This window comes from Bos indicus, chromosome 1 (genome assembly GCF_029378745.1).
Source record: "Bos indicus isolate NIAB-ARS_2022 breed Sahiwal x Tharparkar chromosome 1, NIAB-ARS_B.indTharparkar_mat_pri_1.0, whole genome shotgun sequence".
NCBI lineage: Eukaryota > Metazoa > Chordata > Mammalia > Artiodactyla > Bovidae > Bos > Bos indicus.
Window position 1 is genome coordinate 2120424 of NC_091760.1, and position 25682 is coordinate 2146105.

The 25682-nt window shown below is 41.9% G+C and overlaps 2 protein-coding genes across 3 annotated transcripts in view; both read right to left on the reverse strand.

The window, feature by feature from the left end:
- Positions 1 to 22166, reverse strand: part of SLC5A3 (solute carrier family 5 member 3) — a 33535-nt gene extending 11369 nt beyond the window's left edge. The window contains exon 1 of one of the 2 annotated variants that reach the window (XM_070783444.1): positions 22028 to 22166. The gene's annotated coding sequence lies outside the window, so the exon portion shown is untranslated. Of the gene's footprint in view, positions 1 to 296; positions 21777 to 22027 lie in introns of those variants that run through there. The other variant, XM_070783499.1, reaches the window with a different exon arrangement.
- The window catches only part of MRPS6 (mitochondrial ribosomal protein S6), a 65135-nt gene extending 42132 nt beyond the window's left edge, over positions 1 to 23003 (reverse strand). Inside the window, exons 1-2 of the mRNA XM_070797396.1 lie at positions 22541 to 23003; positions 22028 to 22323 (exon numbers count right to left, since the gene is read on the reverse strand). Coding sequence (XP_070653497.1) covers positions 22028 to 22323; positions 22541 to 23003 — 759 coding nt within the window. The remainder of the gene's footprint in view (positions 1 to 22027; positions 22324 to 22540) is intronic.
- Between the last annotated feature and the right edge of the window lie 2679 nt (positions 23004 to 25682).

Below are 25682 nucleotides of genomic sequence, written 5' to 3' on the forward strand. Positions count from 1 at the left end.
GCAACAAGACATTATTAAAAAAAAAAAAAAAACTTTAAAAATATATATACTTTAGTTCCACAGGAAAGAGCAATCCATGCTATCACTTAATGTCAGGAAGAATATTTATCATTTTGAACTGAAAACAAAAATATACTGTCCTAAATAAGTGGTCTAACTTCTCTGGCAACAACAACTGCCCATCATGACACTGCCCTTTCTTCTCTTACTGTGGTAGTCTCAGACTGGAAAGGCACCGAGGTCGTAAAGCAACCTGGGGGAGGGGGACTCTAATTATTCATTATAAATAAGGTCACCTATATGAATCTTCAGTCTTCCCAGGTGGCTCAGTGGTAAATAATCCGTCTGCCAATGCAGGAGACACAGGTCGATCCTTGCGTCGGGAAGATCCTCTGGAGGAGGAAATGGCAACCCACTCCAGTATTCTTGCCTGGAAAATCCCATGGACAGAGGAATCTGATGGGCTACAATCCATGGGGTCGCACACAGTTGGACACGACTTAATGACTACATGACAACAAAATGAATCTTCAGATACTGCTGAGTTCTAAGAGTAATGAATTTTGTAGCTAAGTTAGGGTCCTGGATAGAACAGGTATTTACTAGGTATTATCATCCACTCCCAAACACAATACCAAGTATTGCTTAATCTAGGTAGACTACTATCACAAAATTTCCCTAAATTCCTACTACAAATGTACATCTGTGCTAGTCATCACACATTAACCTAGAAACTTGACGTGACTCCTGCCTCAAAGGGAACCAGATGTTCCTACAAAGACAGCAACATACAATTTATAAACAACCCTAAATTTTTATTCTGCTAGCTAGAAGGAAGACACTGAAAAAAGTGTTTTTTCTTGTTGAAGGGTATACAAGGCAAGGAGAGGAGGGAAAAAGAGAAAATTTTTCTGGAAGACTGAAAAACAACATCATTATTGTTGTATCTTCCAAACCTAAACAAAATAGACATCTGTAAGCCATTAGGTAACAAATTATTGTCAATATTAATCAGATTTTTTCAGTCCCGGATTAAGAAAATCACTGAAAAACCGACATTTAAATTTACCTAAAATTGAGTTTATGTGAATATGACAGGTTTTCTCCTGGAAAAAGAGAGAAATTCTGAACCTTCAAAGTAATTATAATTGGAGCTGAGGAACAATATGAAAAACATTTTGTTATTCAATCTAATGCCTTCCACATGTTAACTCCTAAAGTGATTTCTCCTTTTGAGATAAGGCAACTTCAGAGTGAAATGTTTTTCTATGCTTGACAAAGCAGATGCTTTTTGATGAACCTAGATTATTTTCCTTTAAAAATTAGTAGCAAAGTTATCAAGTCCTATAAATGATACTAAAGCCATCTCTTTTCAAAACAGACCACAGTACAAGTCACTTAACAGCATACCTCTTAAGGAGCTGGAAAAAAAGCTTAAATATAAATGCTCTACTGTATTAGTTATTAAGTCTAATTAATAATAGTGCCACATAGAAATGTCTTAAACCCTTCTCCATGCCTTTTTGAAGCTTAACACACTACAACAACTATACTAAAAAAAACTGACCAAATAAAATCCTTCGTCCTAAAACTCAGTGTCAATAATGACTGGCATGAGTAAAACTGCCACAAACAAAAACACACTAAAAGCTGGGACTTGTATCACTTTATTCTTGCCAAATCCTGAAACTGGTAGTATTTCTATGACTACTTTCTCTGACCCTGAAACATTCCAGTTATTTAAAAAAAAAAAAAAAAAAACCTGGATATTATTTAGGAAGAATTGCCTAAATTTCAAACAAAATCTAATCAAATAACTAATTAGCAATTATTATTTATAAAGGCACCTTTAATGTTTCACTGTAAGAATTAGGTCCTCAAATACAAAGAAAACTGTAGCTGGCAGTTACGAGATTCTTCCCTGTCATCAACAGAGCTCCCACTGCCACCCAACATCCAGCCACACCCCTGCCATTCTCTTCCAACTTACACACAGATAAGCCTAGTTCACTGGTCCGAGGGCCATTTCAAGTGTCTCTCTTCTCAACAGCAGTAGTTGGCCATCTCCTCAAGAAGGGACAAACACCCAGTGTGTTTATTTTTGTTTGGAGGGAAAGTGGAGTGGGGTACGCACTGTAGTGGCCACTACAGCAGCTTATTCGTTCAAAGAACAAAGCGCTCAGACACAAAATAAGCCCTTCCTTCTCCAATCACTAGGAAGAACTGCAAATCGACCACACTGTTTCCCATTGTCAAACATGATGCAAGTCAGACATCTAACCCATACTGCGCTCCCTGATGAACGCTTAGGCTGGTCTAACCCCTAACTTCCCTAGAACAGCAAGCGGGTCAGCTAGAGAAAAGATGTTCTTTCTGCCCAGAGCAGGGGTGGCAGGAAGAGGCAAACACTAGCTCAGGGCTTGAGTTCGCAACGCTTTCTGCCTCCTCAGATCCTTCAAAAGCCACTGCCGGCAGCCCCCATCTCACAGGACACCGTCAGTCTGTGGACAGACTTAAGATTTTTCCAATTTAAACAAAAAACATCCAGAAATCAGCACCTAGTTAAGATTGGAAAAGGAAAATAGGTCAAATCAGTTTATAGAAAGATGTAAAATACTACAAGGCAATGCACCAAATTCATATCTAGTCATTTAGAGATTGTCACAGCCTTGAACTTCAGCCTTTCAGAAAATGAACTGTGCAATTCCTTAAAATGGTCTCAAATAAAACATACAGTATGTTTTGCATATTTTTTCTCACTTTTTTTAAAAGCAAACATTTCTACAACAAAAATATAATGAACACTATCCAGAGTTCTTTTACTGTTAGAAAGAAGCCACATGGAAAAATTTTTTCTCCAGCTGCTAAAAAGAAGCCTTTTAATTTATGTTTTCATATTTCTAGGACTAAGCTGGTTCACAGTTGAGAGAAATCCCTTAAGTGAGAAATGTAGGACAAGGAATAAAGTAGGTATAGTAACGATAAGTATGTGAGCTGGTTCCTTCGTAATGCATTTTTAAGAAAACAATATAAGGTAAGTAATAGTCACAGAATGTATAAAGAAACAGTCCCCTAGTTATAATGGCCACTGTAATAAATTTAGCCAATTTCAATCAAACACAAGGGTGTCGTGAAACAGAGAGACTCCTCCCAACAGGAAGGGGCTTCCTTCTCAAAAAGCAGTGTTTTATTGGGAGTTCTTCACAAAATTAGAATACAATCTTGGTACATGAAAGCACTATTTCATGTACTTGGATGAACTAAATTACAACTGAAGAATTAATCCAGATAAAGAAGCATACATAAATATTTGCTGCTTGAACTAGAATCAAATAGCAAAGACCAAATTAACATCATCTATTAAACTCCTTCATAATATATCAAAACATAATTAGTTATAATGACCAAATCTAACATCTCTCTTCTATTATCTAGGGAGACCATACAATTTATCTTCCAAACTAGCAAGTTATTCTGGGACAGTCCATCAAAATAGGATGTATGGTCACTCTAAAAAGAAAATCATCTGCTATAGAAACCAAAGAATAAGTAAAACAATTCCTAAAGCCATCAGGGCTCCAAATCATAATCAACTCAATGAGGCATGTGGACTGAAAAAGAGTAGACAATGACTCTCAAAGTGACCAAACCATGATCTTTTTAGCTTTGGGCTCAAAAAGGACAATCTGAACAGGCAGAATCCAGTACTGTCAAAAGTAGGCTTGCCAAGTCTTGTGCATTTGCTGACCCAATGGTCTGATAAGGAGTAAGTAACACCTAGGAAGTATGTCATCTTGCCCAGTGCAACAGACAGGTGTTCAGTGAATGTCACTTCACCATCTACAACTTGCATAGACTGGAAGTGGTGCTATAAGCCTCTTTCAAAGTAAACTGCCAACGATACCCCTGGCATTTTAGGAGCTTCTTGTGCTGTGCCTGCTACGTGCTCAGTTGCTCAGTCATGTCCGACTCTTGTGACCCCATAGGCTGTAGCCCACCAGGCTCCTCTGTCCATGGGATTCTCCAGACAAGAATACTGGAGTGGGCTGTCATTTCCTCCTCCAGTCCAACTCTTTAGGACCCCATAGACTGTAGCCCTACAGGCTGTTCTGTCCATGGAATTTTCTAGGCAAGAATACTGGAGTGGATTGCCATTGCCTTCTCCACAGGAACATCTTAGAATTTATTTATTGATAAAAGATGAAATAATGTATTAAATACACAGTTCTCTCACAAATATTTTAAACTGACTCCCAACCACCTCATCAACTATTAGTGCCTATCTACAACACTTCATTCAAATAAAACTCACTCAAGTAAAACTCAAGAAAAAAAAAAAAAAAAACTCACTAAATTTATATAAAAATCTACTTTTCAGACATATTTTTCACCTTGACTCGAAGTCCAATAAACCCAATTCCACTAGTGGAACACGTTACTCGTCTTGGTATGTAAATGCTCGTAACAAGACCTTCTGTTGCCCAATCCCTGCTTACCTTAAAAACGTAGAGTTGGCTATAAGAGCAGTTTATCAGTGACACCAAAATGAAAGCTGAGTGCTTCTAATAGAACTTAGATCAATTCCAGCCTATTCAAAATTACAAGTGGAGCTGGAGATATTATCTGTAGTCATATAACAGTCCCTAAAACTTTTAAGGAGTCTGCCCTTAAATTTCTTTGGCAAAGTATTTCAACTATGCCTACAATCTCGCTGAGCTTTTCGAAGTATATAAGAAATGTTCGAAGCCCTGAATTAAACTCAAATGGCTTACTCTGAGGGTTTATATTCTGAGGGTTCCTAGTCCCCGTGTCCCATCACAGGGGAGGGAGGTGAGGCGGAATGAGCAGGGATTAAAGCCCCACTCCAGCAGCCTCGACCAAGCAGAACTTTTCAGCCAAGTACTGGTGGGAAGGGGATTAGGAGGGATGGCTTCCCAGGTAAGTAAACTAATTCTTCAAATAAAATCTTCTTCATCTAGGAAAGTTCATAAACCATCAGACTTATCACTTCATCCATATACAAAAATCCCCTGAGATGTAGTCATTTTAATTTGTTTCTACCACTGCACAAGTGTGGCTCACAATGGCTCTTTTTGGTTTAGTTTGTTCTTCTAAAGAAGTCTCAGCGAATGAAGAAGGCCTTTTGGGTATGGGGGCAACTTTGAAACTACCACGGGTTTCAACCTTTATTGGATGATACTAGAACATGTGTATGGAGCAAACTCCAATAACCTATTTCTATGAGAGAAATGAAAACGTAAAATAACAGAGCTGTAGTGCCTATGGTACCGTATCATGTAATCCCAACGACTAAACATTGGTGTTAACTTTGAATGGGGAAGAATTCAAAAGGCTCAGTGCGGTTTGCTTATAAAAGATTGATTATCATGTTAGTTATACATAATGGAGATTAAAAAATAAAACCTTGGCACTAAGTCCTGACACCTTGCAGGTATTGTGCTTAAAGTGCTTTCTGCATTACTTTAATCCTCACAATAATTGTAGAAGTACAATTATTATGATATTACACACAAGAAAACTGAAACCAGTGAGGTAGTGTAACACCCCAAGATACAGTTATTTGTGTTTACATCTGGATTTGTACTCCCATCTGTGTCTAAACTGCTTCTTCACTTAATCACCACACAATACTACCTTTAATGAAAAGGGCAATTTAATAACAGAAACAATATTAATAAAAGATCGTTCAACATCATCATCAAAAAGTTTTAAAATTTTTGAGCTTGCAGAGAAAACACCTGAGATGTATAAATAACAAATGTTAACAGAAGAGACTGCAAAAAGTACATAGGATAAAGTCCAACTTAAATATCTATGTATAATCATACGTGATGGATATATGTACAAAGAAAATAAAGAGATTAAAACAAAAATAAGTCCCAGGTACAGGCTTCCTATATAAGTACAAACATGCAGATCAGAAAATCCAGCTAGAAGACCAAGGTTTAACCAGTTTCTCATCCAAGACGAAGGCTTTTGCTTCCATTCTCTTTTTCAGCGTTAAAATTAAAAAATTAAGTCTTAAAGTCTATTCTACACCTGACCTTGTTACCATGGCTATATGAGTCTCAGTCATCCTTTCTTCTGCTAACTTCCTTCCTCTGCTAACCTCCATCTTTAAGACATTAGACTGAAAGAGTCAGCTCTATGATCTATAAACATGAGTTCTCATAGTAAAACCTAAGGACCACTTTTCTTACTGAATGAACTGTTTGTAACCACCTATCCTTTTCTCGGAGTACGCACAATTTGGCTCATCAACTCTGAAACTATTCCACTGAATTCTTCCTCATCTCAGAGAATGTCAATTCCATCCTTACTATTATTGCTCCAGTCAAAAATTAACAGCGATCCTTGAAGGCTTGGGCTTCCCTTGTGGCTCAGATGGTAGGTAAAGAATCCACCTGCAATGCAGGTGATCCAGGTTCAATCCCTGGGTTGGGGAGATCCCCTGGAGAAGGGAAAGGCTCCCCACTCCAGTATTCTGGCCTGGAGAATCCTATGAACTGCAAAGACCATGGGGTTGCGAAGTCGGACATGACTGAGTCACTTTCACTTGAAGGCTTGCTCACTTTCCCTCCACCCACACACAATCAATCATCAGCAAAATCTGCTGGCTTTATCTCAAAAATATACCCACAATCAGAACATATAATCTCAACTGCTAGCACCCTGACCATTTCCCTAATCATCTCCATCTCTCCTTATCCTGATTTATTTTTTCCCCCACAGCACGCAACACCTTCTAACATACTTTAATAAATCTTCCTTATGTATACTGTCACCTCACTACCAGAATGTAAATTCCAAGAGGGCAGAGGCTAGTTTCTCAGGTTCACAGATGTGGCTGGTCTGTCTAGATCATTATCTTACACACTACAAGGCTCAAATGTTTGTTAAATGAATCCAATATTAATGAGTAAGCACCTGATCAAGAGTATTAAACTTCCAATAGTCTATACAGTCATCAACAACTGGGTTTTAAAGCAGTATAAGAAGGTAGATTAAAAGGCCAAGAAGTAGGTCAGCATTTCCTCCCTGAGGAAAGTGATTTGCAATCTCAAACAGCAGTGGTTGAGAGTGTACAGAATGACAAGGTAAATCAGACTAGGCAAGCATGCTGCCCTTTGTTCCGATAAAAACCTCAATGGGCCATGACACAATAGAAACCTGTCTGGAGCCACCATCTCATCTATCTACCTACATTCCTTCACTGTGCTAACTCCACTTCAGAACGTGTCCCAGATCTCACCTCTGCAATCATCAACAGCCGCTTCACCGTGAGCAGTGACACGTGCTTCGTGTGTTACAGCTGTTTCCATGCTGGTGTGGGCAAGCAGCACCTCCCTCAGCTCCCTCGACACAGGCCCCAGCGTCCTGCTGATGTCAACGCAGGAAGAATCTTTCCCATCTCTGCCTCTCCACTAACACCTGAAGAGTTCATTAAAAACTTACTTTAGTAACTGCTACTGCTACTGCTGCTAAATCACTTCAGTCCTGTCCGACTCTGTGCGACCCCACAGACAGCAGCCCACCAGGCTCCCATCCCTGGGATTCTCCAGCAAGAACACTGGAGTGGGTTGCCATGGCCTTCTCCAATGCATGAAAGTGAAAAGTCAAAGTGAAGTCGCTCAGTCGTATCTGACTCTTAGCGACCCCATGGACTGCAGCCTACCAGGCTCCTCCATCCATGGGATTTTCCAGGCAAGAGTACTGGAGTGGGGTGCCATTGCCTTCTCCGACTTTAATAACTAGCACTTCCCAACTCGAGTGCCAGGCACCACTTTTATACAACATGCACCAGATCATTTAATCCTCACAAGAGGTAGGCATGATGACTGCTCCCAATTTACAGATGAGAAAATTTGAGGACATATTAAAAGAATTACTAAGGAAGTCCAGAACCATCCTCTGCGAAGTAAAGATGAAGAATGTATCCTTTCACAACACTCCCCAGGAAGATATACGTAAAAAGTAGAAATAAATACAACTCAGAAAAAAAAAAATCTGCTAATCAATTCAGAGGAAATGAGGCCATCTGAGAATCATCTTCTGTAATCCCTAATGAAATAATGTTCTGAGGCAATGGTTATGGTTGATGCTAAAAGGTGAAAATGTCTGATGGGGACTTCAGAACAGATGGATGAAGTTGACAATAGCTGCCTTCTGACATGATGCTATACCCCAGAACTCTTGCAAAAACATCAAGTAAATACAACCTGTCGACTCTGCTGGGATTCAGATTTAAGCAAGTCAATTGTAGTGACACATCTCAGACAATTTAGGACATTTGTATATGGATATCACGTTAAGGAATTATAGTTGGGTGGCAAAAAGGCACTGTTTTTTGTTTGTTTTTAAGCCCTTACCTTTTAGATATATACTAAATATTTACAGGTGAATTTTTGTATCTGCATTTGCTTTGAAGGACTCCAGCAAAAACTGATTTAGTATGTGCATGCACATACACACGTGTGTGTGTGAGTTGCTCAGTTGTGTCCAACTCTTTGTAACCCCAACTGATTCAGAATTATCAATAAATGCTAAATCCAATGGAAGACTGCTGGAGAGAAGAATATTCAGCATCAAGTTTGTCACTCCATAAACCACTTAATAATTTCTAAAGGAAAAAAAGTACATTAATAATGGAACAATCTGGTGGATATCACCCTAACCAAATGATTGCATGACATCCCCAAGAGTGGGACAAACTGACCTGTCTCCTGGTATAATACATTGGTATCCCTGTGTAATATTCCTGCCAAAAATGTTTAATCTATCTCTAATCATGAGAAAGCAACTAGACAAATTCAAATCGAGGGACTCTCCAGACCAGAGGTCCTGGACTCTTCAAACTAACAATGTCTTTAATGACAAAGAACGGTTCAAGATCTGTTCAAGATCAAGGAGACTACATAACAACCAAATGCATGAACCTTGATTGAATACTGAATTAAAGAACTAAAGGCTAACACTGGAATAAGGTAACCTTGAACACAAACTGAACATTCTGCAATTGCATTGCAGTAATGTCAAACCTGAATGTAATGGTCATGCTATGGTTAGAAAGTCCTTATTCCTAAGAAAGGCATGACAACAATACCTGCAACAAATGGTACAGATAAAGAGCCAATAGGGCAAATTTTAATCCCCAGTGATCTAGGGGAAAGGCATACAAGTGTTAACTGAATGGTTCTTATAACTCTTCTAAAGGTGTAAAATTTTCAGATGAAAAAATATAAAGTACTCCAGCAAAAAATAAACGAATAAAAGGAAGGGGTGGTGGAGATAAAGCAAGAATGGTAAACATTGATAACTGTTGAAGCTGGGTGATAGGTACAATACAGAGATTCGTTAAACGAGTTACTTCTGTGTATGCTCGAGCCCACGTCTTAATTCTCACTTCTACAAAACGGAAAAAAACATGTACTTCAAGTCAACATCATCAAGACAGATTACTAATCAAGGTAGATTACTAGGTAAAAGTCCTGTGGGAAAGAAGCAAGCATTAAACAACCATCATATACAGTCAATTCTTTCGGGAAAGGCTTGGAGATAACCTATAAAAGAGAAGCCTGCTAGACTGAATGCATGTTAATATAATCACCCCAACATGTCTGCACTCATCTCTGCTCTTCTGCCCACAGCTAGTGGCCAAGGCTCGCTAAAGTCTCAGCCTTGCCTGAGCACTGTAACAAAAATACATTACGCCACATTTTGTCCCTTCATCTTGATGTTTCTCTTCACAGCATCTACTAGTCTGTCTCCCTCATTAGAATGTAAGCTCCAGGAAAGCTGGAACTTTTTCCTATAGTTTACAACACAGGGTAGTGGTAGGCACTCAAAATAGATGTGAAACACTTCCTTCAGTCTAAAGTGACTTTTTAGCTCTAATACTATTACAGTGGATGCAGTGATCAAAAGTTTAGCTTCTAGCTTTGAGACTGCCTTTAGGATCCTAACTAGGCACCTTACTGAGCTGTGTGGTCCCGGGTACCTTTCTGCTTCAGTATTTTCATGTGTAAAATGGAGAATACACACACACACACGCGCGCGCATATAATACACACACACACACAATACACACCCCTTGCTTAAACCAGCCACTGAGGATTAGGTATTACAAGCCGTAAGTTTTATAGATGTGGGACATCCAACCATGTCAACTTGTGGTGGTTTACCTTCATGTTTTCCATCTTATCTTACTTGGTTCCAATTTTATGTTCCTAGAAAAACTGTTCCTAGAAGAAGAGAGGCCAAGAAGTTTCTCATTTTTCCATGAGACTGAGGCCAGAAAATGTAAACACAAGAGTCTTCCTGGTAAACCAGATTCTAACTCCCAGGAGGCCAAGTCATAAAACAGAAGATCCTGAAATTGGGATGATTCCTCAGGCAGATGCTTTTGGTTAGAAAACTTTTAAATCTTCTAATCTTCTCAAAGGTTTGGGGAATACAGGATTTTCAAGAAATAAACAACAGGACCATAAACAGGCTAACAGTTTTTGGAAGGAATGGTCGAGATTATGCCCTGAACAGAACCTAAGAAGTGAACATAAAACTGAGGCATGGTTTTGTAGATTACAAATCCAGCTGATTTTTCTCTTACATTTCAAAGACAGAACAAGTAAAATACAGAGAAATAAGATCAGAAATGCTTTCCTTGGATGTCAGAAGGCAGGAGATCTTGAAATTGTAAGTATCCAATTATTTTATCCAAATCAGGTAAAATATTTAATAAAGGAAAGGGTATTAGGAGGAATTTCTTCACTTTAATCTTCTTAAACTGGATTTGCACAAACTCCTGGTCCTCAGTCTACACATAAGAACGCATTCCTGAAACCAATCAGGCTACGAGAGTCAACGTTACAAAACTGCACTCTCGTGTCACTGCCAACAAAACAGAAAACAAACAGTATACCAGCACAAAGAATGAGAATCAGAACCACCTACTACTGGGTCATAGATTTACCTTGGTTGAAGCCAACTTTTTTAAAACGACACTTAAGTACACCTTCCCTGTAATATGTGCCTGACAAAGATCCTACCTCCAAACTTAGTTGACCACCACACAGCCAAGGTGTTCTCGTACTAAACTGCTGCTGCTGCTAAGTCGCTTCAGTCGTGTCCGACTCTGTGCAACCCCATAGACGGCAGCCCACCAGACTCAGAGCATTCTGGCTGTTATAGCTGCCCTTGGGTTTCCACACCTGACAAAATCAAAGCATTTTAATAGCCAAGGAGACATTTTAAACACTGAAGTCTAAACAAAGTTACAAAACCAGGAATTTTTTATTTTTTTTGGCTGCACCACGGGGCTTATAGGATCTTCACACTCGGCAGTGATAGCTCAGAGTCCTAACAACTGGACCACCAGGGAATTCAAAACCAGGAATTCTTGATGCTAGGGCACAGACAGGCAAATGCCAGTTTATGAGCATTGAGTGCTTCAGATGGAGGTTTTAAGAAGCCTCTGCTTTCACTTGCGATTCCATTTTTAAGCTCTCATCCATGTCAATCTCTACTGAAATGTTCCCAAAGTGGGTAGGGATTCCCTTAACTAGGGCACTGTAATCGTAATAAAAATGATGAGGGAGATGAGTGGGAACAAGTCAATTGTACCCTGGACTTGAAAGGTAGGGAAGAACAAACTGGACCCAAGTTTATCTGCAATCTGCTGTAGAGTACCTGGAGTGGGAGTGGGGAAGCAACAGTCAGGGTAATGACTTGGTTTCCGTTCTATGGAAACATGAAGCCTGGCCAAAAATTGTAATGTCACATCATCCCCTTGATCTACACTCTGACTAGAGGAACACCTAATTTTTTTTCATAGTAATACTATATTCCAAGGATCATGTGTCATATAAGCTAACGTGAATTTCATAGACATACCCTGAGGAAAAATGTCATCTTCTAGATAAAGCAGACTCTTTCAAGAAGCATTATTTCAAACCTGTAGGACTTCAGTACAGCAGTTGTAAACCAAACTGTACTAAGGCATCCTTAAAATAAGCAATCACCCAGATGTCTAAAGACAAAGTGGACTATGAATACCAATTTCTGACAGTTCATACTAAGTCATACCTCAGTCTTTGTGTGACTCTCTGAAGTCTGTACACTTGGCCTAAATGGGCATACATAATCCACTAGTCCAAATAAACTGATACTCCTTTTAAAGACCTGGATGTGTTTGCCATTTACTATTAGTCCTATTGTAAATCAATGGTCAATTAACTAGATGGGTTCTGCCAATGTGAGCAGCAATTTCTGTAAGCTAAATGCTGAAAGAGGTCCAAAGGCAATTAAGGATGTCTTTAAAGAACATCTAAAACCCATTATCTAAATCAGAAATTACAAGATGTTAGCCAAACCTGACCAACAGATACATTTCCTTAGATCCATGGTGCTTCAATACCATGGTGCAAACATCTAAAAATGTAACAAAGACAAAAAGTAACCCCAAAAAATCAACTTCCTGTAGTATCTGGAGTTTTGGCTAAGAATAGGATAGATAAAGACAAGCTGGCAAAACCAGGCCCGCACTCCCCATGGCAATAACACACAGTGGTAGTAGGCGCCAGCACCACCAGCATGAGCGAGCACGCACGTGCACGTGCGCACACACACCCCTGTAGCAGCTCCACCATTTTGCCACAGGCCCACTAACTCCTTTCAGTCTCTGAATTACAACATCACAAACTCCAACAAAATAATCTAAGGCTAATTCATACTTACCAGTTTTAACACACCGAAGTCACGAGAATTCAATACATAACCTTTCTATTCCTCAGACAACTTTGTTAACAGTTTTCATTGACTCATGAACATATTTACTTCACACTGCCATCTCCAAACACAATGAAAATGATTTTAAAATTACCAGCATTACTATTCAACCTTCTTGGTCACATTCTTATCTCTTCATCCACTATTATACACTCACACACATTTCTCAAATCTGCTTAATAAGTGTTCAATATTTTGTATCATCCAGTATCTCATTATGGAGCTTCAGAGTAAAATAATCCAGTACAAAGAAAGTCACAAATTAAGTCTGAAACAAAGTTGGGCTTAAGAGGCTGACAGTTAAATATACATCAAAATAAAATGTGCATTCTCTTGTAAATGGTCTTGAAGATTTGGATCATAGGTACCTCTGGCTTACAAGATAATTATTTAAAATTCAATCATGTTAATGATATATATACATTCCAGCAACATATGCTATAATGCAAAATACTTTTAGTTCTTTTATAAAAATAAAGTCTGTACCAATAGGAATGGGAAAAAAAAAACTTTTAAAAAATCAACTATTAAATGGAAAGATGTAGTCTTATAATACATTGCTCCATCAAAAATTAAAAGTTAAAAAAGTAAATGAAAAGAAAAATACTAACTGAAGGTATCACATGGCAACAGAAATCGATTAGGCTATGATCCACCAGCTCCATGCATCGATTCTACTGAAACAGGGTCATTCCTGAAGTTTCAGCAGCAATTCAGCAAATAGCAATCAAAATTTACTTGAAGATTAAGATACTAAGCTTTCCCCTCACCTGCCTCAAATCATTTTGACACTTACAAGCCTATCTAAAGTAATTCTTTTCTTTAGATTTTCTTCACTTTCTCCAACCTTTTCTTCACTTAAAATACACGTAAGTCTAACTAAGTACAAGGTCAGATGAGAGACAGAGATGAACACAAAGTCCAGCTTCAAATAGTTTAGTTCTTGATGAGGAATCCCACCCAGTGCATTCAGCCTGGCAAAGGCTGGCAGCTGCTGAATCAATGCTGCACATCTGTCTGACAGAAAGGCTGTTCCATGTGGTGGAGTTCATTCACTGGACCCCTCACATACATTCTACATTTCACGGAGGCAAAAGCTCAGCCTTACTTAATCAGCATGCAAGCTATCAGGAAGCATGGCTCATGTTCACTTCTAAAACTTTCACGTTCAATTCAAAAACTTCTGAGCAAGTGCTATATGTCAGGTTTGACTCAAGTCTTGGATTCTGGTAACTTACACATTAACAAAATTTATCTTCTGGAGTCTCTTCATTAATAAAGTGGGAATAATGGAAAATTACACAGTAAAGTTTAATACCTTACCTGAGAGAACAAAGGTACCTTAATGACACACTGAACACCTACTGCCTCCAAGGTTATGTTACCAACTTATCTTCAAAGACCCTCCAACTGACGGATCACTCCCATTTCACAGACAGAAATGAGGATCCAAGAGGGTTACGATTCCTTGTAGGCAGGTGCCAGGAACCAAACCCAGGTTCATTGTCTCTAAAGTTCTTTCTGCTGCCTCAGTGTCAGTTCTTTGTTTATTCCAACATAACACAACCAGGACCTTCATTTCAGACCTTTTGCTCTTCTATTCATTGAGAAAACAAAAACTGGAGCACTGACTAAAGTGGAAGCGTCTGTATCCAAAACAATCATACACAAAAGTATTAAGTAAAAAAGGGATTAAAGCTGCAAGAGGAAATTCTTAAAAAATCATACATACCTTAAACATTTTACCTACATTTAACATATAAGTGTATTTCCCAATCTTAGTATGGGGCCAAGCCCTTGAGAGAACGGGACTGATGACGTAGAGCTCCTTGCTGAAGTTCCTTCTGCTTGATCTAAAGCATTATCTATAAATCCATCATCTACCATCTCCATTCCAGTTGCACCAAAGCGCAAAGCTTTAAGGAGTCCTTGTAACGCAGTCTACATACAGAATCATCCTGGACTATTGTTATCTTCTCTCCAACACTTTATGACAGCTATTCTACAGCCATTATTTTAGGGACTCACCTTCAGCATGTTTTTCCAAAGAATCCAACTTGGTTTTCGGGAGAGGAAAAAAAAAGTTTGTACTCATTTAATCAGTTTACATATTTAAATTATTATAAGAGCAAGACTACCTGCCATGAAATAGTCGTGGAAACCAACACAACTTCTGGTAAGCATACAACTCCCTCAGTGCAACATGCACTGATCTGAAAGCAACTTACTAGCACCAGAGGTCAGCATGCTGTCTCATAGTCAAGAACTGCTTTAGACTGATGAGAACAGGAAACCCCAAGGCAGCTAAATAAGCATCAACCTTGTGGGTAAAGCAGAGCAGACATGAAACAGACCTGTCCCTCAAGCACATGTACCCTACCAAAGGGGATATGAAACATTCACCAATAAACTGTAACACTAACGAGAAAGCTGTCCACGAGATAAGACACAGAAACACACCGTCCAAGTTCAAAAGAAAGATCACAATTCCTAACAGTGCAGGTCCACAGTATTTGTTTCATATACCAACTGAGTCAAAATGAACTTGAGGTATGTTTTCTTGGAGACGATCATTCCAAGAAAAGCAGTGTCACACAAGCACCAAAGGAAATTAAAGGGAATGATATTTATAGGGACATACAGCAATTTTCTTTACTCAGTACTGTACAAAAATGGAGAATGAAAGAAATTAAAAGATGAGGTTAAAATAAAAGACTGGAGTCGTATTACAGGTGGCCTTGGATGTCAGGCTTCATTCCGAATATCTCTGAGAAAGAGCAGATTTCTGAACGTGCTGTAATTTGGCAATGGTGTTGACACAATCAACTGATATGGGAAGGTGATGAAGTAATCAAAAAGGCATCACTACACAATGCTTTGTAACAATGGTTTGTATTATTTCCCTAAAAATGCATCCCAATTTAACTTTCAAAGTATTTCAAGAACTTGTATCTCTGCACCCCAGAAAGCATATTTATAGGCATGGATTACCCTCCCCTCAGCAGTATGAGATCGTCTAAGAAACTGCAAGAATCCAAGCAAGAAACCTAAGTAGCTCAGCTAGAGCAGAGAAGACTATATGGGAATGAGACTGCAGGAACAAAGAGTTGGATTGGTTTAGTCCCGTGTGACAGAAAACAGGAGCCACAAACAGAAACAACTCAGGCAAGTTTGGGGGTAGGCGACTCATTAAGTTTGAACCAAACCAAGTTAGCAGTGCCATGGGAATATACCAGCACAGAAAAGCACAAAATGCCAGAGTTCTTGGCTTGTTACCAAAGAAAGGCAAACCATATGAAGGTCAAACCATACGAAGGCAAAGGTACAGTATAGAAAGAGGAGGGAAAGGAAGGGATCAAAGCAGAAATCTCAGGATATAGCACCGTAGGAAGTTAAGACAAATGGTGAACCTAGGAAATTATAACTGTTTCCTCTAAAGCAGGGGTCAGCAAACTTTTTTGTTGTTGTTGTAAAGGACCAGATAATAAATATAAACAAATGAATATGGTTATGTTCCAACACACCTGTATTTATGGACTCTGATATTTGAATTTCATGTAACTTCCATAAAAACTTTTAATTTTTTCCCAACTACTTAAAAATGTAAAATCCTTCCTTAATCCCACAGGCCACACAATGCAGGCAACAGGTTGGATTTGGCCTGTGAGCCATACAGTTCGCCAACTGCTATTTGGAGCACAAGAAGGATATCAGGACTGGATTAACTGTCTTTTTCCAAACTTCTGACGGTAGTTTTCCCTTCAGATAAATTGGTAACTTACCAGATATTCATTAAATGTTAATGACTTCTTTAAATCTGACTAATTCCTTCAATTTGATTTCCCTGAGAAAGATTAACTACATGTGTTGGCAAACAGTCCCTGTTGGTTTAGAATTGCCGTCCACTGAACAGATGCATTCCTCATGATGAACAGATAAATCCTACCTGTACTACAAATACAATGAAGGTACTAGATGAAAAACATTACTCTAGAATTTCTTCATTGCTTTCCAACTTAAGTTTTCCTTAGAGTGATTTTATAATCTAAAGGTTGAGAAGCTTCAATGGTAGTCTGCATTGTGATTTTGAAAGGCAATAAATATCTGCTTTGAATGTGCGAGTCACAAAGAAAAAAAACAAAGTTTAGTACAGAAAGTCAACTTATGACCAGCAGTCTTCACACATACAAACCATGTTTGTTGAGGAAGGCTTCCTCAGCCCCCAGCCACTCCTTGTACCTTAGCTGTAGCTCAGGGGCGGGGACAGCATTCCTTCTTCAATCGCTTGCTGCAGCAATGAGCTGGAACCCAAGAAAATTTTAGTACCAAGTCAAAGTACGACACTGCTTGCCCACAAGGCTCAGTTCTTTCCTTACTGGGTAACTGTTTTAAGTGATCTGATTGCAAGTAGACAAAGCACGAAGGCTGGTTACTGAAGATAAAGATACAAGCTAAGCTGTTAAGGGCAGACTGGTGAGGAGGAAAAAAAAAAAAAAAGACCAGTCATCTGACAACTAGAACAAGGATGTTTCCATTTGAACTTCTGTCTGCCACCACCTGACAGCAAAAATACCACTAGTTCCTAGTTATCAAATATTGCCAAGCAAGCCAAGCTACAATGACCTACGGTTGGCCACTCTCATAGTGAGTTCCCAGTTAGACCCTATGCCTCCAGAAAGTATCTAAAATGCTAACAGTTTGCGGAAACTACTTTCACAAGACACTAAACTTGGGGTGCTGCTGCTGCTGCTGCTAAGTCGCTTCAGTCGTGTCCAACTCTGTGCGACCCCATGGACTGCAGCCTACCAGGCTCCTCCGTCCATGGGATTTTTCAGGCAAGAGTACTGGAGTGGGGTGCCATTGCCTTCTCCTAAACTTGGAGTATAACTCTAGAATACACTTTTGCCAGGTCTTCTAATCAAAAAAGCTTGACTGAAGAAAAATATGACAAACTCTTCCCTGCATTATCAGAAAACCTATTGCTTTGTTCAATTATAGAAACTAGAATATAATTATACTTCTATTTCTAAATGTATAAAACCTAAGTCATAAACTCGGCACGTCATAAACTCTTTACTTGCAAAGAACTATTTCAATGGGCTACCTTAAAATTTAAAATATAATCTGACTTTCAATGAAATATGAAAGATAGTGAACATAAAATAACTTGTGAAATCTGTTTTAATAAAAAAGATTTTCAAAGTAGCCATCTGCTTTTACTTCTATTTGAAAAAATACACAAGAGGATATATAAATGCTATTTTATTGTACACACCTATATTTACTTACAACTAAACTAAGAATTAGAACTAATTATTGTTTAAACCATTAGCCTTTAATTCTTCATGGAAAAATTCCTGAGTAGCAATGAGAAGAGTTCAGGAAAAAATATTTTCCCAGGGCTTTTACAACTCGAAATATTCCAACTGGTTATCATCCTTTGGGCAAACGTGATAACACATGTTAAGTGTTCCTAAACTAAGTAACCAAAAAATATAAATGTTCTGCATAGATATCTTTTTAACCTCAAAATTCCTCTTCCTGAGCCTATCCCAAATGTACAAATTTTTCTACAAAGTTCAGTTTTTCAACACAGTACATGCCTTTAGTTAAAAAACTGTCGATTCATTCTTTTACCTAGCTTAAATGAAGTGCCAATCTTTTATATCAAATTTCAAAGTGAACTCAACAGACATAACCCATTTCTCAAACTCTCAAGAGAAGGGACCTCAGAAATCAGAGTCATATCTCACCCACCGAAGTCAGGACCTCTCATCTCCTCTATCGACCTAAACTTTCCACAGCAAGAGGTCAGCGGGAACGTGGAGAGAAAAATCATCTCACAGGTAATTTGTTAATTTTTCAGTTGTTGAAAAATGTCTTCCAGAGGCTGGACTGAGACTGCTTGCAGTGTATGGTCTTTCCTCTGCAGCCATGTCCTTCCACACTACAGCCTTGAATACTGTGTTTGCAAGAAGTTAATGTAACTCTCACAATGCTAATCTATGATAAGCTTCTCAAAACCTTTTTATTCTGGAAACTCTGCTACATAATGGTCTAATACTGGTCTAAGCATCCATCTTCTCAAATGGCTTTAATCATGACCTTTAAAAGTCTAATTTCACCACGTCCATGACTTTACTGCATCAATTTTCAGAATTAAAGTTATCTACTTTTCACATCAGATTATGGAAATAAGACAACTTTATATATACATGTTTAATAAAACTCAAGCTAAATGGTACCTGCAAATAAATTTCTTCTTGGGAGGTCTGGCATCTACATTCCTAAGTGCACAGACTTGCAAGTGCAAAAAAAGCAGAGACCCATGCTGACTCCCAACTGCAAACAGAGAAAAGGCACTGAAACGTTTAAGTGACTAACATACAACTGAATATAGTTCAATAAGGATTCATTCTACCTACTACACCCTGAAATCTTCCAATGGGGACTCACAGAGAGACTGCTACAATGCAGTGGGGCTCCAACACAAGAAATGCTATGAAAGCCTCAACACAGTATCTGCCTGTTAAATTCAACACCTCTTCTATGCTCAATTTTAAGGACTCTGAGCTAGGGAGTCAAAGGAAATTCAAGAGTTGGGAGAAGGAAAAGTAATACACCCTAAAGAGAGGAGGAATACTCTTTAGGCCTATGGTGGTGGTTTAGTCACTAAGTCACGTCCAGCTCTTTTGCAACTGCATGGACTGTAGCCAACCAGGCTCAAACGCTCTTCAGGCCTATAGAATATCCCCCCCAAAAAAGAAACAGGAAAATCTCTCTGGGAATCTATGAAAAGACTGCAAAAATTAGTCTCAATATCCGCATCTAAGAATTACCTAGAGTATTCCCTCCATTCCAAAATACATAAATGACTTGAGGGAGATGGAAATTAAATCATCAAAAAGGTACACCATAAGAGACATACACATTTCAGAACCTAAAAATATAAAAGATGTGTTACTTAAAATTGGGGAATTACATACAACACACTACCTACAACAGAACCACAAAACTGCTGCATATTAGAAAGGTTTCCCTAAAGCCTGTCAAAGTTCATCGTCGCATTTTTCACTTATTTCCCCCAAAGTATTGATCTTATTTTAGAACTCAATTTTCCCAAATTGAAAGCAAGCAGAACTTGGAAGACAGGAAGTTTTATGTTTGTTACTCAAATTGACAACCTACTCAAAAGTAAGTTTTATGAATACAAAAAAGAGAGGGTTTTTTTTGTTGTTGTTTAATCTTACTTTATTTAGGTCAAGGATCTCTTCAACACAACTTCATCATCCTTACAATGTCCTTATCTGCAGCCATGGAGGCCTGCGCCTCCAGGCAGGAGTTCACCTTGATTATCTGCAAAGCACCCCCACACCACACTTGCCAGGATTTCAAGAAAGGTTAATTGAATTATTATTTTAAACTGCACTATGTAGCTTATGTGAAATAAAAATATGTGTGCTCCACACCACAGATGATTGAATAGTGGTTGTTACAGGATACCAAAAAAAAAAAGTATATAACATAATAAATACATTTAACATACTAGAAGCTCTGTGAACAAATGTACAGTACTTGGCAGCTATGCTAAAGATAAAGAGTTCTGAATTTTCATTTCAAAGGTTTATAGAATAAACAAACACTATACACTTTGACTCATGATACTTGCTTTCTCCCTAAAACAAGGTTAAAAGAAATTTCAATACATTTCCCAGGTTCTGATACCTCCTAAAACGGGTAAGTTAAAAGGAAGATTTTTTTTTAATTGTTCCTATTCTCTTTAAGCACTACATTTTAGAGGGAAGTGGGCCAAGAAAGCGGTAATACTTAAGAGGCTAAACAATGCAACCTTATCGTCTCCCAAATGCAGGAAGAACAAGCTTGAGGCCACAACAGCATGCCTGACCAGTCTCTCCAGACCTGATCCAGAGACACTGGTGCCTTCCCAGCTCATAGTGTGCCAAGAACGTAAAAATTTCCTAATGCTCTGGGATTGGTAGTTTTCCAATAGCCCCAAATTTAAGTACCACCTAACTTTCTAACAGCTCGTTTTCAAAACTGACCCGAAATATACAATGTGCCCAAGTCTCTGGCGCTGTTAAGAAGCTAGCTATGTTCCCAAAGTCCAAACATTAATTTTTGTTGTTGTTGTCGTTATCTATACCTGCAAGGGAAGGGGGGGAGGGGGGAGGGAAAAAAAAAGCATACACCACACGCTACATTACCAAATTCACAGAAGAATGGGGGTTTCGGCGACGGCTTGAGGAGCACCTGACCCAGAACAGAGAACGAAGAGCGGCTCCGGGCTGCGGGGTCCCTGTCCTCGGCCACACCATTCCCTGGAGTGGAAAGGGCTTGCAGGATCGCTTAGCATCCCTCCAAATCTGAAATCCCCTACCTCAAGAGCAATCAAAAGCAGGGCGGGGGGAAAGTGGGGAAGCCAAGTTTCTTCCGGAAGGCGCAAAAATAAAAAATAAATAAGGCACAACTTGGATGAATGAAAACTGGGCTAAGGGCACCCGGAGCAGGACTGCCGCTGAAGTCAGAAAAAGAGAAAGTCAAAGAATTTTTTTTTTTTTTTAACGTGAAAGCCGGTTCTACGCGACCGTGGTCCAGACACAACCGCGCGCGCACGCACGCACGCACACACACACACACACACACACACACACGCTTTGGAGAAGGTTTTATTGAGCACGGACGGTTCCGGGGCGGCCGGCGGGCGCTACAGTGGAAGGCGGGCGGGCGGGCGGGCGGCGGAGGCAGGCTGAGGCGAGTGGGCGGCGGCGGAGCGGGGCCGGCGACGAGGCAGCTTCGCGACGGCGGGCGCACGGGGGGCCCCGGGCTCCGGGCCCGCGCTGGCGCGTGTCCTCCCCGCGGACCTTCTCACTGGGATCCCGAGGGCCGGCCCGTCCCCCCACCTCCCGCCGCCCGCCCGCCCTCCCGCCCGGCGAGGCCGCGTGCGAGGCACACACCCTCCCGCGCCGGCACACCCCCGCCTCCCGCGCGCACGCGGCCTCGCCGGGCCGGCGGGGGCCTCCCTCCCTCCACAAGCGCCCCCTCAAGCGAGAACGCCCCCCGCCCCGGTCCCCCCGCCTCCCTCCTCAACCTCCGGCCGCGCGGGGACTGAGGGAAGGGGCGGCGGCGGCGGCCTAGCGGGGAAGGCGGGCTCTGAGGAGAGGTGAGATGGTGGGGGGGGGGGGGCGGTAGGAAGGTCACTTACCCGCTGCATGGCTTTCAAGATCAAAGCCAGCTCGTAGCGGGGCATGCCCGAATGGATGGCGCGCGGCTTCCGCACCGAGCCAGCTCCCGGGACACCGGAGGGGTGGGAAGGGGGTGGGCTGACCCGCGCAGAGAAGCTGACGGGCTCCACTGACTGGGCCGGAAGGCTCCCGGGCGGCGACAGCACGCTCTGGCCGCGCGAGCCCGGGCTTAAAGGCGCTGGCAGCTGCGCAGACGGAGCTGCCACGCCCCCTCGGCGGGCCACACCCCCCACACGGGCGCCAGCCACGCCCCCTCCTTAAGGCGGCCGCGCCGCGCCCCCATCGAAAAGCCCGGTTCTCGGCGGCGCGCGGGCCCCACTGGGGCCCCTTCCCCGCCCCGCCCCAGCCCCCAGCCCCCTGGCCGGGCCGGCGCGACGGAGCGGAGACGCGCCGCGGGTCTCTCCGGCCGGAAGCCGCAGGCAGCCGCCGGCAGCCACCGATAGCCTCCCTCCGACCCTGCGCTGGCTACGTACGCTTCTCGAACCAGCTGGAACTTTCCAGGCCTCCCGTCGCGTCCTGGGCGGCGGGCGATCCTGCCCCCCCGTGTGCGCGTGCGCTGCGGTGCGGTGCGATGCGGTCCGTGCGCGCGCGCGCGCGCGCGTCCCTACTCCGCGACTCCGGAGCGCGAGGGGCCTGGTCCACGGCCACGCTTCTCCGCGCGGGAATGTCTGCGGGACACGGGGTTCTCCTTCCCCGCACCCCCCGCCCCACCCAGGTTCTGGAACGTTCTACGGCTTGGATTTGCGCCCCCCTCCACACACCACCACCCCCGACTCCGCAGGGGGTGCTACCAGGGTGGGCTGCCCTAAGCGCCCTTGCCCACAAGCTCTCCTTTTCCAGCGTGGCTGCCCGGGGGCGGCTTCCCGGGACCCCTTCGCCGGGAAAAGTGGGCGCCCGGCGCCGGCAGTGGTGGGAGGACTCCCCTATTCGCCCCATCCCTCGCGGGCTGCCTGACCTTGGGGCCGGCTCCTGCATAAAAGGGGGATGTGAAAGGCACCTACTTTCTAGGGGCCGTGATAACCTGCGAGTGACTTGATGCTCATAAGCCGCTGAGAACGATGCCTGGCACACACTGGCATTTGTTGTTGTGTCGCATAGCCTGACCCACGTGTTGTTGCTAAGGACAGGCTAATACTCCGGCTCAAACCGATATTCTTTGAATGTTTACTGGGCGTTCACTTAGAGAACCAAGCTGAAAGCTTGGAAGGCCATTGGTAACCGTCTGGGATCGTGCGTGCCCTGGACGCAGTGCCACTCCACCCCCCAAACATGCACACAGCTCACTGCCCAACAGCCTTGGCTGTGCTCGCCCTGGCACGTGGTGGTGGTGGTGGTTTAGTCGCTAAGTCGTGTCCGACTCTTGTGACCGCATGGACTGTAGCCCGCCAGGCTCCTCTGTCCGTGGGATTTTCCAGGCAAGGATACTGGAGTGGGTTGCCATTTCCTTCCCCCGGGGATCTGCCAGACCCAGGAATAAAACCAGGAAGGGAACCGGGGGTCTCCTGCATCACAGGCGGATTCCTGCATTGCAGGCGGATTCTCTACCAACTGAGGCAGGAGTTGGACTCAATGCATCTTTCTCAGGCTACGCTCCTGATACCCCTGCAACTGTCGCCCCTGCCCATGCTTGCCCCATTAAAAGGGTCTATAGGCAAGATGTTGTCAACATTTCAGTGCTTTAATAATAAGGAAAGCTTACTGAGCGCTTACTATGTGCCAGGCACCACAATGCGGCTTTTATATGTGTCTTATTGGTGCAGGCTACTATCCGTGGGGTCACAAAGAGTCGGGCACGACTGAGCGACTTCACTTTCACTTTTCACTTTCACTTTATCAGTCTCCAACAGCTCTATGAGGCAAGAACTATTATGGTAACCCCTCCTTAGGGATTTAGAAACAGGCACGCAAGACCGGCCCCAGGTCTGATAGGAACAGGGACCGAGTTTGGAGCCAGACTGACTATATGGAGGCTGAGCTCATACTGTTTGGCAGTAGGTCTATCATGTACTCTGTGTAAACCAAAATTGAGACTCCATTTACCATCTTATCCAGACACCTTATTGGTTCTTATCCCCAACCTCCCATCCACCACCAAAGGTGAGGATGGTTTGAATACAACCACTTCTGTGATACCTGGATTTTGACATTTTCTTTGACCTCTCCATCACCTTGTCCTTTCAGGGAGAAACCATGGAGGCAGTAGTACAAATTACCTGGTTAGTGTATTTCGCCTTTGGTTAAAGAGAGTAGGATAGTGTAAATAAATAAAAAGAAGGAAGTAAGAAATTTCTGAACCTTCAGAAGTGAGTTAGGTACAGGTTTCCCAGGATGGTTCCTACCTCAGCTGTCCCTCTTGATGTGAACCACATGTCCAAGTTTAAATGAGAAAATGTGGACCCCCAAAAGATACGCCAAGCCAAAGACCAGGGCAATACCATGAGCTGACTTCAACTTTTAGCATTTCCTCTAGAGTCGCCATAATTTCCCCTAATGCCCAGGGTTGCTTGAGAATCTGGTTTCCTCCCCCCTCCCTCTAACCTGAAAAGTAGCATAAGGAAATTAGCCTGATTGCATAATATTTCAACAGTCAGCACCCCCAACTCTCCCAATCTGGTGACTGACTGCCTGAGGGCTCATCGGTTTCTTCTGAGAAGGAGAAAAAAGAGTTGTACTCCTTTGATTACTTGAAATGTTGGTTAAAACATGCTTACTGCAGTTGAAACATGTAAATAAGAAAATATATTCAGTAGCTGTTTACTGTTCCTTCTTTTTTGGTTGTTAGCAAATTTTCTGCTGTGTGCTCAGTTGCTTCGCTGTGTCTGACACTTTGCAACCTCATAGACTGTAGCTCGCCAGGCTCATCTGTCCATGGGATTGTCCAGGCAAGAAATACTGGAGTGGGTTGCCATGTTCTCCTCCAGGGGATCTTCCCCACCCAAGGATCGAACCTGAGACTACTGTGTCTCCTGCGTTGCAGGCGTATTCTTTTACTGCTGAGCCACTGGGAAAGTCCCATTAATACATTTTACAACCCTTCAAAAAATTTTTTAAGCACAGTAGCAGAATACTGGTGGATTCATTTAAAAAAAATAATAAAATCATAGAGAATGCTGCTGCAAATTGAGTGTCTTTCTATGATAACTATAAGTGTTAATTCACCAAAAAAGACTTTTTGAATTTTGTACTATGTGTAGACAGTTAGTGGGCTTCCCGTGGTAGCTCAGATGGTAAAGAATCTGCCTGCAGTGCAAGGAATCCAGGTTCAGTCCTTGAGTTGGAAAGATGTCCTGGAGAAGGGGATAGCTACCCACTCCAGTATTCTTGCCTGGGAAATCCCATGGACAGGGGAACCCGGTGGGCTACAGTCCAAGGAGTCACAAAGAGTCACACACAACTGAGAGACTAATACACACACACACACAGAGTCATTTAGAATTACAAAATGTTTCTGCAGTATTCATTTATTAATTTTAATAATTGCTCTGATACTTAGAAATAAGCTTAACCAAAAAAGGTGAAATGTCGATGTACTGAAAACTACAGAACACTAATGAGAAAAATTAAAGCAGACACAAATAAATGGAAAGAGATCCATGTTCATGAGTTGGAAGAATT